The sequence below is a fragment of the Stegostoma tigrinum genome, chromosome 2 (assembly GCF_030684315.1).
Source record: "Stegostoma tigrinum isolate sSteTig4 chromosome 2, sSteTig4.hap1, whole genome shotgun sequence".
NCBI lineage: Eukaryota > Metazoa > Chordata > Chondrichthyes > Orectolobiformes > Stegostomatidae > Stegostoma > Stegostoma tigrinum.
Window position 1 is genome coordinate 152982328 of NC_081355.1, and position 16357 is coordinate 152998684.

At 42.5% G+C, this 16357-nt stretch overlaps 1 protein-coding gene across 3 annotated transcripts in view; it reads right to left on the reverse strand.

The window, feature by feature from the left end:
* Window positions 1–16357, reverse strand: part of mindy4 (MINDY lysine 48 deubiquitinase 4) — a 195063-nt gene that overhangs the window by 149420 nt on the left and 29286 nt on the right. For all 3 annotated transcript variants that reach the window (XM_048549844.2, XM_048549836.2, XM_048549826.2), the window contains exon 5: window positions 3155–3639. In XM_048549844.2, coding sequence (XP_048405801.2) covers window positions 3155–3639 — 485 coding nt within the window. The remainder of the gene's footprint in view (window positions 1–3154; window positions 3640–16357) is intronic.

Sequence of the window (16357 nt, forward strand, 5' to 3'; positions counted from 1 at the left end):
AAAAAAAGCAGCAGCCATTTCACTCTTTCTCTATGGTCATAACCTGTCAGCTTCAATATCTTTCCTCTACTTTCTCCAGTGTCTGCATATCCTTATAGAGTATCATGCACAGTTGTTCAGTGAAAGTTCAAACATAAGCTTTAACTTAGACAAAAGAAAATTATGTTGCTTTAAAATATAGTAAAATAGCAGTGAAACCTATTTGAGGAAGAACAACAAAAACAGAAGCTGCTAGAAAAGCTCAGCTGGTCTAACAGCATCTGTGAAAAAAAAATCAGAGTTAAAGTGACCCTTCCTCAGAACCGAGGGAGGCAAAACCTGCCTGTAGTTCTTAACACAACTGCTTTGTTTTGGTATATATGTGATCAGCACTCCCTCAAGTGGCTGCACAAAGAATTATAAGTGAGTGCGCTCCATGACAGCAGTGTTGGCTATCATGCTCACTCACCATGTGGCAAATGGGCCAGATATTTGTGGAGACATGACACACTAGGTCTGGACATTAAGATCCAATGGCACTGCACCAGAACCAGGTCCTGGTACCAGTCTCAGATTAACATAATTCATGACCACAACAAAAACAAGCAAAATCTTGCAGGAGAAACGGTCCTGAACGTTGATCAAGCCATTACAGAGTGGGGGTAAAGGTGGCTTCAATGAAGGATGTGGAAGCTGTTGAAATATTTTCATTGTTGTGCTCAACTGGATGCAGTATGGTGTATGGTGTTTCAGTGCTGCTACAGTAAAAACATTCTGTGACCAAGCTGCTGACAGAGTGGAGAATGTATTTTTTCACCTGTAGTCCTATTCCTCAATCCCAGTTCACCTCTGGGAGACTGCTGCAACACTCAACCCATTCTTTGCATACAACAGGTAGCAAATGTGGTAACAGGTTTGATGAGCAGAATTCTATTAGATAACACAGCTTTATAGCAGTAGTAAAAAGCAACTGGAATGGGTTCATGGCAAATCTTGGTAAACAAAAGTGGAGCTTCAAGTTGCTGACACAGTGTCACATGCCACTGAATCCCCTGCACCTTGGACCTTGTACTATCCCCTCCTTTTAAAATGATATGGAAAATGATGAGTGACACAACAAGTTTGTTTAAATGTCACCTATGCCAAAATAGCAACCTCTTAATGCTGGTCAAATGTATAACAACTAGAAGGAAAGTAAATAAATGAACTCCTGAGGAAGGAAAAAGAAATTGGATCGCACAAGAGCACATATCCTGATCACAGTATCCATGGGCTTCAGCTCCAATTCAGTTTCATTTAAAGAGTGCTGTGATGGTTATGTGGGATAAATTACAGCCAATTTATGCACTATAAGATCTCACATATACGGGATAAACAAGCAGATGATTTGTTTTTAAGTGAGAAGTAAACCTTTAAGTCTTTCACAGGGTGTAACCATTGATGGCTTGGCCAACATTTAGGACCTATCCCCAAATGTCAACTGTTCTTGAGACAATGATGCTGAGCTGCAATTGCTGTGGTATTTGGGGTGTGGAGACACCCAGTGCTGTTATGGAGGGAGTTTCAGGATTTTGACCCAGCACAAGTGAAAGAATATCAATGTATTTCCAAGGTACACACAAAATAGCAGATGGTTTGGAGGGGAACTTGTACGTGGTGGTGTCCCCAAGTACTTGCGCGTTTCACCCTTCTACGTGGTACAGATTGCACATCTAGAAAGTGACATCAAAGGAGCTAGTGCATCTTGTAGGCAATGCTGCCACCATGTATCAGTGCTGAAGGGAGTGAACATTGAAGATGGTGGATAGGGTGGCAACCAGCAGGCTGCTTTGTCCTGGATGATACTGAACTTCTAGTGCACTTTCCCAGGCTGGAGGGACGAACGCACTCACACACCCAGATAGTGCCTTGTATCCGGCTGACAGGACACACACGTTCTTTATCAAAAAAGTTGGCAAGGGCTTTTTGTTTAGACTTGAAGGGTTTTGACAGGCATTGCAGAGGGAAGCTCCTGTTTATCATTACAATTAACAACAGCATCTCTGACAATTCCCTCAGTACTGTGCCAGTTCAACAAACAATCATGTATCTAGACTGGGCCTTCAATTTACTGGACTTTTCTGATTCAGAATCAAGTATTACTCACTAAGCAAGGATGGAGCCTTGTTTCTCTGTAAGGCCTTTAGCTGCCTTATCTGCACAATTGTTACCCTGTTACTGGTGGTTTGTATCTTTCTGTGGGCCTTAATTTTAATCACTCCAGCCTGTATAGGCACATATGCTGCTTCCACTTGATCCCTGATCTGTTCCTCATGTTGTAGGTGCCCTCCAGACAAGGGCATATATCCTCGCTGGGGCCATGTTATCATGTAGTCATGTAAAATGCCAAATGCATATCTGCCACCCACATAAACGTTGGCCCTATGGTTCTTGGATAGCTCCAATGCCTTCATTAAGGCTTTCAGCACTGTTGCCAGAGCCAAATAAATATCATACAATACAGCATAATACAGCACAGGATCAGGCCTTTTGGCCCACCAAGCCTGCACCAATCCTGGTCCATATTTAGACCCACTATTCCTCTGTTCACCTTCCATTCAGGTATCTATCAAGACACACCTTAATTGTTGCCAACATGCCTGTTTCCATCACCCTGTGTGAAAAATTATCCCCACACTTCTCCACTAGACTTTCTCCCTCTCACCTCGAACCTGTGCCCACCTGTGGTCAGTAAAGATATGTAACAGCTAAAGATGACATTCATGGACAAACAGCAAAATCCATTGATCAAGAAGAGATCTGAATCCAGTCAAAGTACAGGTGTTGCATTTACTGCCAATCCAGAACCAGCTGGTAAGGCCCAAAAAAAGTCTTTGTAACTTGGTCAGTGCTAAATTATATGATTCCAAATATGGCTGTGGGGATAGCAGCTGGATTCAGTATGCGGACAAACATATTCTAGGAGATGCCAGGGGTTAAAATAGGGTTGATCAGAAGAAGCTGTTTGCCAGTTTTTTCTATCCTTAACCAAGACCATGTCAATATCCATTTGTTTCCTAGGGAAGATCACCACAAAGAGGGTGCTGAACCTTCAAACCTCCCCAGCTCATCGATCAAATCTGCACCGATATGTTAATGGACCAAGAGGTACAGCAATAAAAGCAGGGGTACATACCTGGAATGTAGATCTTCCTCCATCTTAACATCGTTTTCTCTTGCCTCGTACTCAATGTTCATGCAATCTGGAGCAAACTTCACCTTCTTACTCTTTTCGGGCAAGTTGGCATTAAAGTTTGAGGAGAGTTTTTTCTCCTGCCCACTTGGGACCTGCCCTCTTTCTCGCTCCAGTACCCTCTCTGCACCAGGGTCATCCACTGCCTCATGGTACCACCTGAAATCTTGCGATTTCTGACTGCTGCGGCTGCCTGTCACAAGACAGGAAGGTTTCTTCTGTGGGTAGTCCTGGGTGGGTGTGCCATCTACAATGTTGTCCACCAGTGTGCCAGCAGCAGGAAGCCAGTCAGAACAGGCAGCAGTTTCACAGGGGGTGCCCATCTGTCGTAAATAGCCTTTGAAGCCACTATCAATGTCGCTCTCTATTGAATGTAAAGCCAGGCTAGATCCCGAAGCCCGTTTAATCAGACGCTTTTTGGAAGAATCCTGCACACATTGGAAGAAGTCAAAAGATTAATCTAGGATTAGGGCGTGCAACACTTACTTTAACTCTGGTCCTTGTTGAACAGTATAAGGGTTAGTACAAGTGCAGGCCCAGGATACAGAATGCATTTGTTATTCTATCTCCAGTCCTGGATTACAGCATGCAAGGACTTGTCTATCGTAGGCCCACATCATAGCATGCAAGATCGACTCGACTGTAAGGGTTAGTATGCACTGCATGACCCATCAGATTTTGGAGTGTTATTTTATTCTTGAGTTGAGTTTTACATGCTCATTAACATGTGTAATGTTAGCACTTGGAGAATCATTACATCTAAATTGGGCATCTGGGTCTCTAGAACAAGTTAGGTTCAGCAGCAATTAAATGGAAAGTAAAAGACTCCTAATTCTGCTTCAACATACTGGCACATTCCCAAACTGAGAAGTGCAGCCTTTACTGTACACAAGTTTCCCAATGCCCTCTCCAGCTGAGGTTGCCAGTCCAACGCCTATAGAAACCTTTTTTCAGCTTCAGGCTTAGGAAATCACAACGGATCGTAATGGTAATTTCAGTAAGATTTCTGCAACCAAATGATGATAAAAGGTGGACCTGGTCTGTCGATGTGAAACTGTCTTACCCAGGAATGTGTCTCTTATTGAGCACGATAAGTGACTGCACCTTGTCTGGATCAGAAAGAGTGCTTGGCCGTGAATGGGTGAATTCAAAACTGATCCAAAACAGAAACAACAAGCTATGTTTGATCACTCCAACCCACACAAGTTTTCAGCCAGAGGGAGCCACATAAAATGTGTCAACTGGCTAGCCTACAATGTTCCCGACAAGCTTTGAGCTGGGCTTTATAACAGCAGGGATCAGCACCCCACTTGCCATTTCCACCAATTCCCTGTGCTTGTCAGGTACCGGAGAAATTATTGCAAACAATTAACAGTCAACTGAACTTGCAAACACTTCAACTGACCCAAATATTACATTGCCCACTTCATAATAAACCTGGTGTGGACAGACGTGACAGATTCAGGAAGCTGTTTTCAAAGTCAACTTTGTGTCACAGCGCATCTTTTGTGTGTGGCACCTGCATGTTGGTAGCAGCCCCTCTTAAAACCCAGCAAAAAAAGTTAATACTTGAAAATGAATGTACTTGGCAAACTGGAGCTCCATTTTTAAAGTAGTCAGGACACTCAGGCTAACATGTATCATTGATAATGTATCAGAGATAATGGGAACTGCAGATGCTGGAGAATCCAAGATAACAAAGTGTGGAGCTGGATGAACACAGCAGGCCAAGCAGCATCTCAGGAGCACAAAAGCTGACGTTTCAGGCCTAGACCCTTCATCAGAGAGGGGTCTAGGCCCAAAACGTCAGCTTTTGTGCTCCTGAGATGCTGCTTGGCCTGCTGTGTTCATCCAGTTTCACACTTTATTAACATGTATCATTCGCAAGTTTTGCTGACTGGTTTTTCCTTCCAGACAAGCCACTCTCCCATTCCAAGATTCCCTGATCATGTTCCATCCAAAGCCGCAGACTTCCCAGATCTAGCCACAATGGATGTCTTGATTCTAGGGCCAACTGCAGTTGCAGCAGTGACCATTACTTAGTCCTGAATCTATTGGGACTACGAACTAGATTGGGGGGTTGGGGGGCAGAGGGGGGAGAGAATCCTCCACAGCAAGGGGGCAAGAGCGAGGCTGGAAGGAGATACAATAATCAGAAATAGCAAGTTGAAGAGACAGTCAGTCTGGAACAGGACAGGAAGTGAGGAATGCTTACTGAATTAAACTGTAACTATTTCAATGCAAGAGGGCTGACAGGTAAGGCCAATGAACTCAGGGACATGGATAGGTACGTGGGACTGGGACATTATAGCCTTGCTTCTGTAATGGCTAAGGAAAGGACAGGACTGACAGTTTAGTGTGACAGGGTCCAGGTGCTTTAGGCCAGACAGAGGTGGAGCAAGGAGGCAAGGGGGAAGAGTTGATCAAGGACAGAATCATATCAGTAGTCAAGAGATAAAATAATGGAGGGATCATCCAGTGAGGCTTTGTGGATGGAGCTAAAAAATAAGGGGATGGTGATGTGATTGGAGTTGTCCTATAGGGCCCAAATCGTCAACAGGAATTAGAGGAACAAACATGCGTGGAGATTGCAGAGACTTGCAGGAGAAATAGTGGAGATTTTAATTTTCCTGACATAGACTGGGACTGCCATCGCATTAAGGACTTAGATGGGGTGGAAGTTGTTAAACATTTTCAGGCAGGTTTCCTCAAGCAGTATACAGAGGGCCCTACTTGGGAAGGGGCAAAGTTCGAACCACTTTTGGGAAATAGGGCAGGACAGGTGATTGAGGGGAGAGTGGGGGAGGCACTTTGAGACCAGTGAACATAGTTGTATTAATGTTAAAACAGTTATGGAGAAGGCCAAAACTGGTCCACAGGTTCAAGTTCTAAATTGGGGACAAGGTGAATTTTGATGGAATTAGACAGGTGCTTTCAGGGGTTGATTGGAATAGTTCGTTTGCAGGCAAAGGGACCTCTGGAAAATGGGAGGCCTTCAAAAGTGTGACAGCTAAAGTTCAAGGTCTATATGTTCCTGTGAGGGTGAAGGGCAAGGTTGGCAGGAATAGGAAACCCTGGATGACAAAAGATATTGAGGCCTTGAGACCAGAAAAAAAGAGGCATGGGTCAGGAACAGGAGGCTGGGATCAAGGGAATCCCTGGAGGTATACAGGGGATACAGGAGTTTACTGAAGAAGGAAATCAGGAGGCTGAAAAGGAGTCGCAAGATAGCTTTGGCTGAGAAGATTAGGGTAAATCCAAAGAGATTCTTTAAGTATCCTAAAGGAAAAAGAATAATGAGAGAGAGAACAGGACCCCTCAAGCACCAAAGTGGAAATGCATGTGTGGAACCACAGGAGATGTGTAAGGTCCTCAATAAATATTTCTCCTGTTTACCGCAGAGAGAGACATGAAGGCTTGTGAACATGGGGAAGTTAGTGGAGATATCTTGGGGACAGTCCATATCACTACAGAAGTTGTGTTGGAAGTATTAGAATGTATGAAGGTGGATAAATCTCCTGGTCCTGATCAGATATATCCAAGAACCATGCAAGAGGCTAGCGAAGAAATTGCAGGAGCCCTGTCTGATATATTTGCATCATGATTAGGCACAGGTGAGGTCCTGGAAGACCGGAGGGTAGCGACTGTTGTGCCCTTATTCAAGAAGGGCTGTAAAGAAAAGCCTGGGAATTATTGACTAGTAAGCTTAACATCTCTGTTAGGTAAATTACTTAAGAAGATTCTGAGAGATAAGACGTACGTGCATTTAGAAAGACAAGGTTTGATAAGGAGCGGTCAGCATGGCTTTGTGTGCAGGAGATCATACCTCACAAATTTGATAGAGTTCTTTGATGAAGTGACCAGGAAGGCTGATAAGGGCAGGGCAGTAGACATAGTCTATATGGATTTCAGTAAGGCCTTTGATAAGGTCCCACATGGTATGCTGTTCGATCGCATGGAGTCCAGGAAAAGCTGACAAATCGGATACATATTTGGCTTGATAGGAAGCAGAGAGTAATCGTGAGAGGATGTTTGTCGGACTAGTGGTGTGCCTCCAGGGTCAGTGCTGGGATCAATGCTGTTTGTTATCTATCTCAATAATTTGGATGAGAATGTATAAGGCAGGATTAGTAAGTTTGTGGATGACACTAAAATAGGCGGTATCATGAACAGTGAGGAATGTTATCAGAAATTGCAGCAGGATCTTGATCAGCTGGGGAAGTGGGCCGAGAAATGGCAATTGGAATTTCATACAGATAAGTGTGACGTATTGCATTATAGAAAGTCAAATCAAGGTAGGAGTTTCATGGTGAATGGTAGGGCTTTAAGGAGTGCAGTGGAACAGAGGGACCTTCGAGTTCAGGTGCATGGTTCTCTGAAAGTGGAGTAACAGGTAGACAGGGCAGTGAAGAACACATTTGGCACACTAGCCTTCATTGGGGAATTGAGTATTGAAGTTGGGAAGTTAAGTTGCAGTTGTAAAGGACATTGGCAAAGCCACACTTGGAGTATTGCACTCAGTTTTGGTCACCTTGCTATAACAAGGATGATATTAAACTGGAAAGACCACAAAGAAATTTACAAAGGATGTTGCCAGGACACAAGGGACTGAGTTATCGGGAGAGGTTGGACAAGCTAGGACTTTTTTTTTATAAAAAGAGAGTAGGAGACTAAGGGGGACCTTATGGTTGTATAAAAGATCACAAGAGGCATGGATAGGGTGAATACACTCAGTCTTTTTCTCAAGGTTGGTGAATCGAGGACTAGAGGGTATCAGTTTAAGTTAAGAGGGAAAAGAATGCTTGAGAACCTGAGGGGCAACTTTTGTTAAAAAACAGAGGATAGTATGCATATGGAATGAGTTGCCAGCAGAAGTGGTCAAAGCAGGTGCATTAACAATATTTTAAAGGCACTCGGACGAATACATGGAAAGGAAAGATTTAGAAGGATATAGACTAAGTATAGGGAAATGGGGTTAGTGTGGATGGACATTTTGGTTGACATGAACCAGTTTGGACCAAAAGGCTTATCACCGTGCTAGAGGCCTCTCTGACTCTATGACACTATGATTCATGGAGCTGCTGGCCACTCAAACATCAGGTCAGACTTGGAAATGAAGCAGCAGGAAACAACTCCTTCAAATTCAGCCCAATAGTTTAGAAAGCAAGAGGGTCCAACTCTTCAGGGAGACGACAGAAAAGTTTAGCTGTCTTTCAATGAAGGCTAGGAACAGGAGGAGGCCTTTCTGCCCCTTGAGCTTGTGCATCATTCAATAAGATCATACATAACTTGCTCATTAACTTCATTTTATACATCATCCCTTCCAGAAAATAACATAGGGATACAGTACGTGAGTAATTTTATAGGATGTTGGGCAAGTGTAAAACCCTTAAGAGGAAGAATTCTTCAACAGTGAGGATTAACCCATCTCATATCACAAACTAATGAACAGAAGCAGGAATAGTTGAGGCAAGGAACTTTGCAAATTGGATGAGCATTTGAAATGTCACAACATTTAAGACTATGGGCCAAATGCAAGAAAGTGGGACTAGGATAGATTTAGAGTAGTTTTCTGTCAGTGCAGGCACGATAGGCTGAAGGGCCTCTTCTGTACCATATGATTCTATGATCACTGTGATTATAGTTTGTTGTGAAATTTCTTAAGGATCGTTTCTTTCTTGGACACATTTTTACACTGGCTATAGTTCTCCAAAAATCGTTGGATTCTGGAAAAGTACCAGAGGATTAGAAGACTCTAATCTGGCAGACCTATTCAAAAAGGGGGTCATAAAGCGGGTAATTACATCTGTTGTTGGAAAAATGCAGGAAGTAATTGCAGCAAGTTCGAAAAATTATAATCTAATGAAGGAGACTCTCATGACTTCATGAAAGGAAAATTGTGCCTGACTAATTTATTAGTGTTTATTCTGAGGAAGTCTCAACCAGAGTGGTTAGAAGCAAACAAGTAGACATCTTGTATTTGAACTTCCAGAGACACTTGACAAGGTACCTCACAAAAGGTGCAGATACATAATTGCTTCAAGTTTGCATTGCATGTAGTCAGGGTGGTTTAAAAAGCATTTGGCAGACTTGCCTTCATCACTCAGACCTTTGAGTATCGTAGTTGAGATGTTGTGATGAAGTTGTACAAGACATTGGTGAGGCCTCTTCTGGACTACTGTGTTATAACTTCGCGTTATAGGAAGGATATTATTAAACTAGAGAGGGTTCAGAAGACATTTAACCAGGACATTGCCAGGAAGGGAAGCTTTGAGTTATAAGGATAGAGAGGGACTTTTTTCACTGAATTATAGGAGGCTGAGAGGTGACCTTATAGAGGTTTATAATATCATCAGGGGTGTAAATAAGGTGAAAGGTGAGTAGACTAAGATTTAGAAAGAACATGAGGGGCAATTTTTTTGTTTTTTTAAAATGGAGTGGTTCATGTGTAGAATCAACTTCACACTTAGATAAGTACATGAATAACAAATGGTCAGAACTCACACAACACCAAGTTATAGTCCGACAGGTTTATTTGAAACCACAAGGTTTCAGAGTGTTTCTTCACTTCACCTGATGAATGTGAAAAGCACACAGATGCAGAATTTATAGGCAGAGAGATCAAAAGATCGTACAAGTGGTGTGAACGGAGTGTCGACAGCCTCAAAAACAAGGTTCTGCAGGTGATCAAAAATGTCAGAGGGTGTGAGTGAAGTGTCAACAGCTGAATAGCAAGTGAAGTGATGACCTATGATCCGATTAATTGAGGCAGAGAGATAGTTTCCAAAAATGAAAGAAAGATGGTACTGGAGACAAATCAAATGGCTGGAATAAAACACTAGGTATAAGAGCTACACTCTGAGAGTCTAACCAAAGTAATGAATAATCCAGAACTGTACAAAGTAATTAAAGTAGAGAGATCATAAATTACCAAGGTAATAGTGTCACAATAGGACAGTAAGGAAGACCTTGCAAATAGAGAACAGTATGGTCACGTGTAACCCCTCGACATGAACCAAAGATCACAGTTGACGCCATCATCATGGATACAGAAAGTGCACGTGCATCTCTCAAAAGCCACACTGGAGAATGCTTAATCAAATGTCCTTAACTGCTGAAGTGTTCCCTGTCTGGGAAGAGGCTATTGCTGACTAGCTGACTCCACTCATCCATTGTCATAGCGTCTGCATGGTCTCACTAATATACCGTGCCTCAGGACATCTTTGCCTGCAGCATGCGAGATAGATAATATTGGCCGAGTCACACGAGTGAATATCTGCTAGGTACGTAGTGTGTGGTATTCCCATGTGTAATGGTACTGTCCATGTCAATGATCTGGCATGGCTTGCAGTTTGCTGTGGCAGGGTTTTACGGTGTTGTGGTTGACATTGTCTTGAAGGGTGGGCAGTTTGCTGCGAACAATGGTCCGATAAAGGTTTGGCGGTTGTTTGAAGGCAAGAAGTGGAGGCATAGGGATGATTTTGGCGAGACATTCATCGTCATTGATGACAAGTTGAAGGCCATTAAGAACATGACGTAGCTTCTCTGCTCTGGGGAAGAAGTGGACGATGAAGGGTTATCAGTCGTGTTCTGCGTCTGCCTTCCAACGAGGTCACTGCAGCATGTCAGAACTGGCATTCGATGAGTTGAACATCATATCCCATTCTTATGAGGGTGTCTTTCAGCTTCTGTAGCTGTCCATTGTGATCGTCCTCGTCTGAGCAGATCCTGCATATACGGAGGGCTTACCCGTAAGGGATGGTTTCTTTAACACGTTGAGGGAGGAAGCTAGAGAAATGTAGCATCGTGAGGTTATCTGTGGACTTGTGGCAGAGTGAGGTACTGAAGTGTCTATCCTTGCTGGAGATGCACACGTCCAAGAATGGGACCCATTCTGAAGCACAGCCCATGTAAGTCTGATGGTGGGATGAAACCCGTTGATATCATTGTGTAGTCATTTCAGTGATTCCTCACCATGAGTCCAAGGAAAAGAAAGGTCAATGTATCTGGCATATAGCATTGGTTGGAGGTCTTGTGCAGCAAAGAAGTCTTGCTCAACCTTGTGCGTGAAAATGTTGGCGTACTGGGGTGCAAATTTGGTCTCCATGACTATTGTGTGTGTCTGGATTAAGTGCTGGTTGTTGAAGGTTAGGACGCTGTGGTCAAGGATAAAGTGGATGAGTTGTAGGGTGGCTTCTAGAAATTGCCAGTTGTTGGTGATGAGTACTGAGGCTGTAGCAGCAATGCCATCATTGTGGGGAAATGCTGGTATAGAGTGCTGAAACATGCTTTGAGACGAGGAATGTTCCTGGTTTGACTGGTCCATGGGTGCAGAATTTCTCTAAGTGTTGAGACAGATGCTGGGGGCTCTTTGTACAATGGACTTCAAGATGCCCTCAACATAGTCAGAGAGGGTATCACACAGGGTCCCGTTGCCTGATATGATGGGACATCCAGGTGTGTTGGCTTTGTGCATCTTCTGAAGGCAGTAGTAGTCTCTTATGGGAGAAGTACACAAGAGGAGTGCAGAAGGTTCTCGGTAGGTTTGGATCAAAGGTCTCAATCAGTCTGTTGAGTTGACAGATGTGTTCTATGGGTGGATCGGCAGGTTGTCTAGTGTTCCTGGTTGTTCAGTTGTGGCTATGCTTCTTTGCAGCAGCCCATTCTATTCTGTAAGATGGTGGCTCCTCCTTACTATCCTGTTTAAACACCATCACCTTGGTATCTTGTTATCATCTCTCCACCCAAATTTATTTGTACAGTTTTGGATGACTTGTTACTTTGGTTAGACCCTCGGCATGCGTCTCCTACAGTTATCACGTTCTTCTAGCTACTTGGTTCGTGTCAAAAACCATTTCATTTTTATTTTCTGTAACTATCTCTCTGCCTCAATTAATCAGATTATAGGTCATCCCTTCACTTGCTATTCAGCAGGTGACACTTTTGCTCAAATGCAGTCTCGTTATTTGGATGCTGTAAATCAGGAAACAAAACAGAAATTGCTGGGAAAGCTCAGCAGGTCTTGTTATTCAGTCTGTTGACACTCCACTTGTACGAATTTTTGATCTCGCTGACTATAAATTCTGTGCCTGTTTTTTTCCCCCCAACTTCACCTGACAAAGGAGCAGCACTCTGAAAGCTTTTGATTTCACATAAACATGTTGGTCTATAACCTGGTTTGTGTGACTCCTAACTTTGTCCACCCGAGTCCAGCACTGGCACCTCCACATCATGAATAAAAAATCTTTAGAGCGATAAAGGCCAAGCCCAGGCAGGTAGGACTAGTTTAATTTGGGATTATGGTCAGCATGGGCTGGCTGAAATGATGGATTGGTTTCTGTGTTTATGTCTATGACAAAGGTTGAAGCATAAGACCCCAGGGTTTTGGGGGTCATATTGGTATGGATTAACAATTGGCTCATGGGCAAGAAACAGTAAGTGGCTAGAAGGCAATAATGGCAACCTGTAACCATTCGGGTTCCACACGGATCAGTGCTGGGACCACAACTGTTTACAATGCATACTATTGAAAAAAATGTACTGCAGCCAAGTTGATGATGATACAAAGATAGGATGAGGGATCAGTTCTGGGTCCTCTTTTGTTTGTCATTTATATATATGATTTGGATAAGTATGTAGAAGGCATGCTAAGTAAGTCTGTGGACAATACCAAAATCGGTGGTATAGCAGAGAGTGGAAAAGGTTTTCTAAGATTACAAAGGGATCTTGATCAGGTGGGTCAATGGGATGAAAAATGGCAGATGGAATTCACTATGGATAAATCTGAGGTATTGTATTTTGGTACAACAAACAAGGTTAGGCCTTATAAATTAATGGTAGGGCCTGGGGTAGTGTTGTAGAATAGAGGGGCGGGGTTGAGGTATGTAATTCTTTTAAAATTTGCATCACATAGATACAAGGTGGTTAAAAAGGCATTTGGCATTCTTGTCTTTATTGCTCAGTCCTTTGAATATAGGAGTTGGGACGTTATGTTGAGGTTGTACGGGACATTGGTGAGGCCTCTTCTGGAATACTGTGTCCAGTTATAAGAAGGATACTATAAACTTGACAGCATTCAGAAGAGATTTACCAGGACGTTGCTGGGTACGGAAGATTTCAGTTATAAAGAAAGGCTGGGACTTTTTCTACCAGAGCAAGAGGGTTGAGAGGCGATCTGATACAAGTTTATAAAATAATGAGAGGTGTAGATAGAATTAGTAGTAGTTGTCTTTTCCGTCGGATGGAGAATTTCAAAATCGGGGGCGAGAGGAGAGGGATTTAAAAAACAAAGAAGAGGTAAACTTCTTACACAAAGGGTGTATCACGTATGGAATGAACTTTGAGGAAGTGATGGATGAGTGTACAATTACAACACTTAAGAGACATTTGGGTAAGTACATGAATAGGAAAGGTTTGGAGGGAAACCATCGCAGGAACAGGCAGGTGGGACTAGTTGAATTTGGGATTACGTTCAGCATGGACTGGTTGGACTGAAGTGTCTGTTTCCATGCTGTATGATTCTATGGCAGATTGCAAGAAGGATACAAACAATTTAGGGAAGGAGACAAAAATAGAAATTGCTGGAAAAGTTCAGCAGGTCTGGCAGCATCTGTGAAGAGAAATCAAGAGTTAACGTTTTATATTGAGTGACCCTCCCTCAGTTCTGAGGAAAATGTGAAGTTGTTCATTTTGGAAGGGGGAAACAAAACAATAGGATATTATTTAAATGGAGAAAAACTGCAAAAAGCCACAACACAAAAGGGACTTGGCAATATTTGTACATGAAACACAAAGCTAGCACACAGGTCCAGCAGGTAATCAGGACGGCTAATGGAATGTAGGCCTTTTTTAAGGGGGTTGGAGTATAAAAGTAGAGAAGTCTTACTGCTACTGTAGAAAATGTTGGTGAGACCTCATCTGGAGTACTGAGAGCAGTTTTGATTCCCCTTTCTAAGAAAAGGTATTATTTCACTGGAGGCAGTTCAGAAAAGATTCACGAGGCTGATCCCTGCTGTGGATAGATTATTTTATGAGCAAAGATTAAACAGGTTGGGACTCTGCTCACTGGTGTTTAGAAGAAACATATAGAGTTCTTGTTTAGAAGAAACAGAGTTCTTAAGGGGCTTCTCTGAGGAAACACTGAGAAGATATTTCACCTCATGAGAGAGTCTAGGACCAGAGGGCACAGTCTCAGAACAAAGGAACACCAATTTAAGACTAAGATGAGGTGGAATTTCTTCTCTCAGAGTTGAATCTCTTTGGAATTCCTTGCCACAGAGTCTCTGTCTAAAATTAATAGATTCTTGATTGGTAGAGGAATCAGGGCTGTGCGGAAAGTGGATGTGAAGGAGTGTCAGATCAGCCATGATTCTACTTAGGGTGCTAAGGCTTAGGGTGCATTAAAACCTCACCAATTCAAAGGAAATGGAGAAAAATAAAAGCCAATATTGCAATTGTCTTCCTCATTATCCACTGAACTTTGATACTAGAAATTTATACTTCATGAACGAGGACCCTCAAATCGCTCTCTGTAGCTTTTTGCAGTCCTTCCCCATTTAAATAATATTTAATCCTTTAATCTTCCTGTCAAAGTGGATAACCTCACATTTACCCAGATTACTTTCCATCTGCCAATTTTTTGCCCAACCGGTCTCTATCCTTCTGCAGACTCTGTATCATCCTCACCACGTGACTTCCCACCTAAATTTGTGACATCTGCAAGCTTGGCTATTGTATATTTGTTTTCCTCATCCAAGTCATTAGTAAAGATTGTAATTACTGTAGCCTTCCGAGGCACTAATTACAGAAGCAGACACACTCGGTGGCACAGCATGGGCCAGAAAGTCCGGAGCGGGACTCTAGCCGTGATATAGCAGTGAAGAAGGAAAGTTGAACTCTCTTTAAGTTAACAGTGTGGAGCTTCAGAAAATGAAGAAGGGTCCTGACCTGAAACGTCAACTTTCCTGCTCATCTGATGGTGCCTGGCCTGCTGTGTTCCTCCAGCTCCATGCGGTGTTATCTCTGACTCCAGCAACTGCAGTTCTTGCTATCTCTCTTTAAATTACCTTGCTTTATTTGTTCTGTGAATGGCGCTTATGTAAGAGCAAAAGCGCACACTTCTCACTGCATTCTATTTTGAATGTATGTGATAGTAAAGTATATTCAAAATTCATCTTAAAAATGTGCCCCATTATCCCAACTCTATTCTATCCACTATGCAAGCTAATATGATACTTCCAACATCATGGGCTCTTACCTTATTAAGTAGCCAAATGTCTGATACATTGTCATACACCATCTGAAAGTCCAAATACACTACATCTGCTGCTTCACTATCTATCCTGCTTATAACTTCAAAAAATTTGTAAATTTGACAGGCATGGTTTCCCCTTAGTTACCGCTTTTGTCTCCTGCATCTTTTGAAGAATTGGCAGTTTTCTAATTCTATGAAACTTTTCTAGAATCGAAGGACCCTTGAAATATACTATGTCTATAACTACTTCCTTTAAAATCCAAGGACGCCAACCTATTAGTTTCTGTCAGAGGCATTTTCTTTAGTAATAGTAATTGTGTTTATTCCCTCCCCACATTTGGCTCCTTGATTATTTAGTATATTTGGAAAGGTACGAGTATGCTCTACGATGTAGATGGATCCAAAGACTTTATTCAATTACTCTATTATTTCCCAGTTCTCCTCCTCCAAGGACCATATGTTCACTTTGGCTTCTCGCTTCTTTTTTTATATACTTAACAAAGCTCAGGCAGTTTTTATTTTACTTATTAGTTTGCCCTCAAAACAGGTTGGGACTCTGCTCACTGGTGTTTAGAAGAAACATATAGAGTTCTTGTTTAGAAGAAACAGAGTTCTTAAGGGGCTTCTCTGAGGAAACACTGAGAAGATATTTCACCTCATGAGAGAGTCTAGGACCAGAGGGCACAGTCTCAGAACAAAGGAACACCAATTTAAGACTAAGATGAGGTGGAATTTCTTCTCTCAGAGTTGAATCTCTTTGGAATTCCTTGCCACAGAGTCTCTGTCTAAAATTAATAGATTCTTGATTGGTAGAGGAATCAGGGCTGTGCGGAAAGTGGATGTGAAGGAGTGTCAGATCAGCCATGATTCTACTTAGGGTTGTTAAGAAAGCA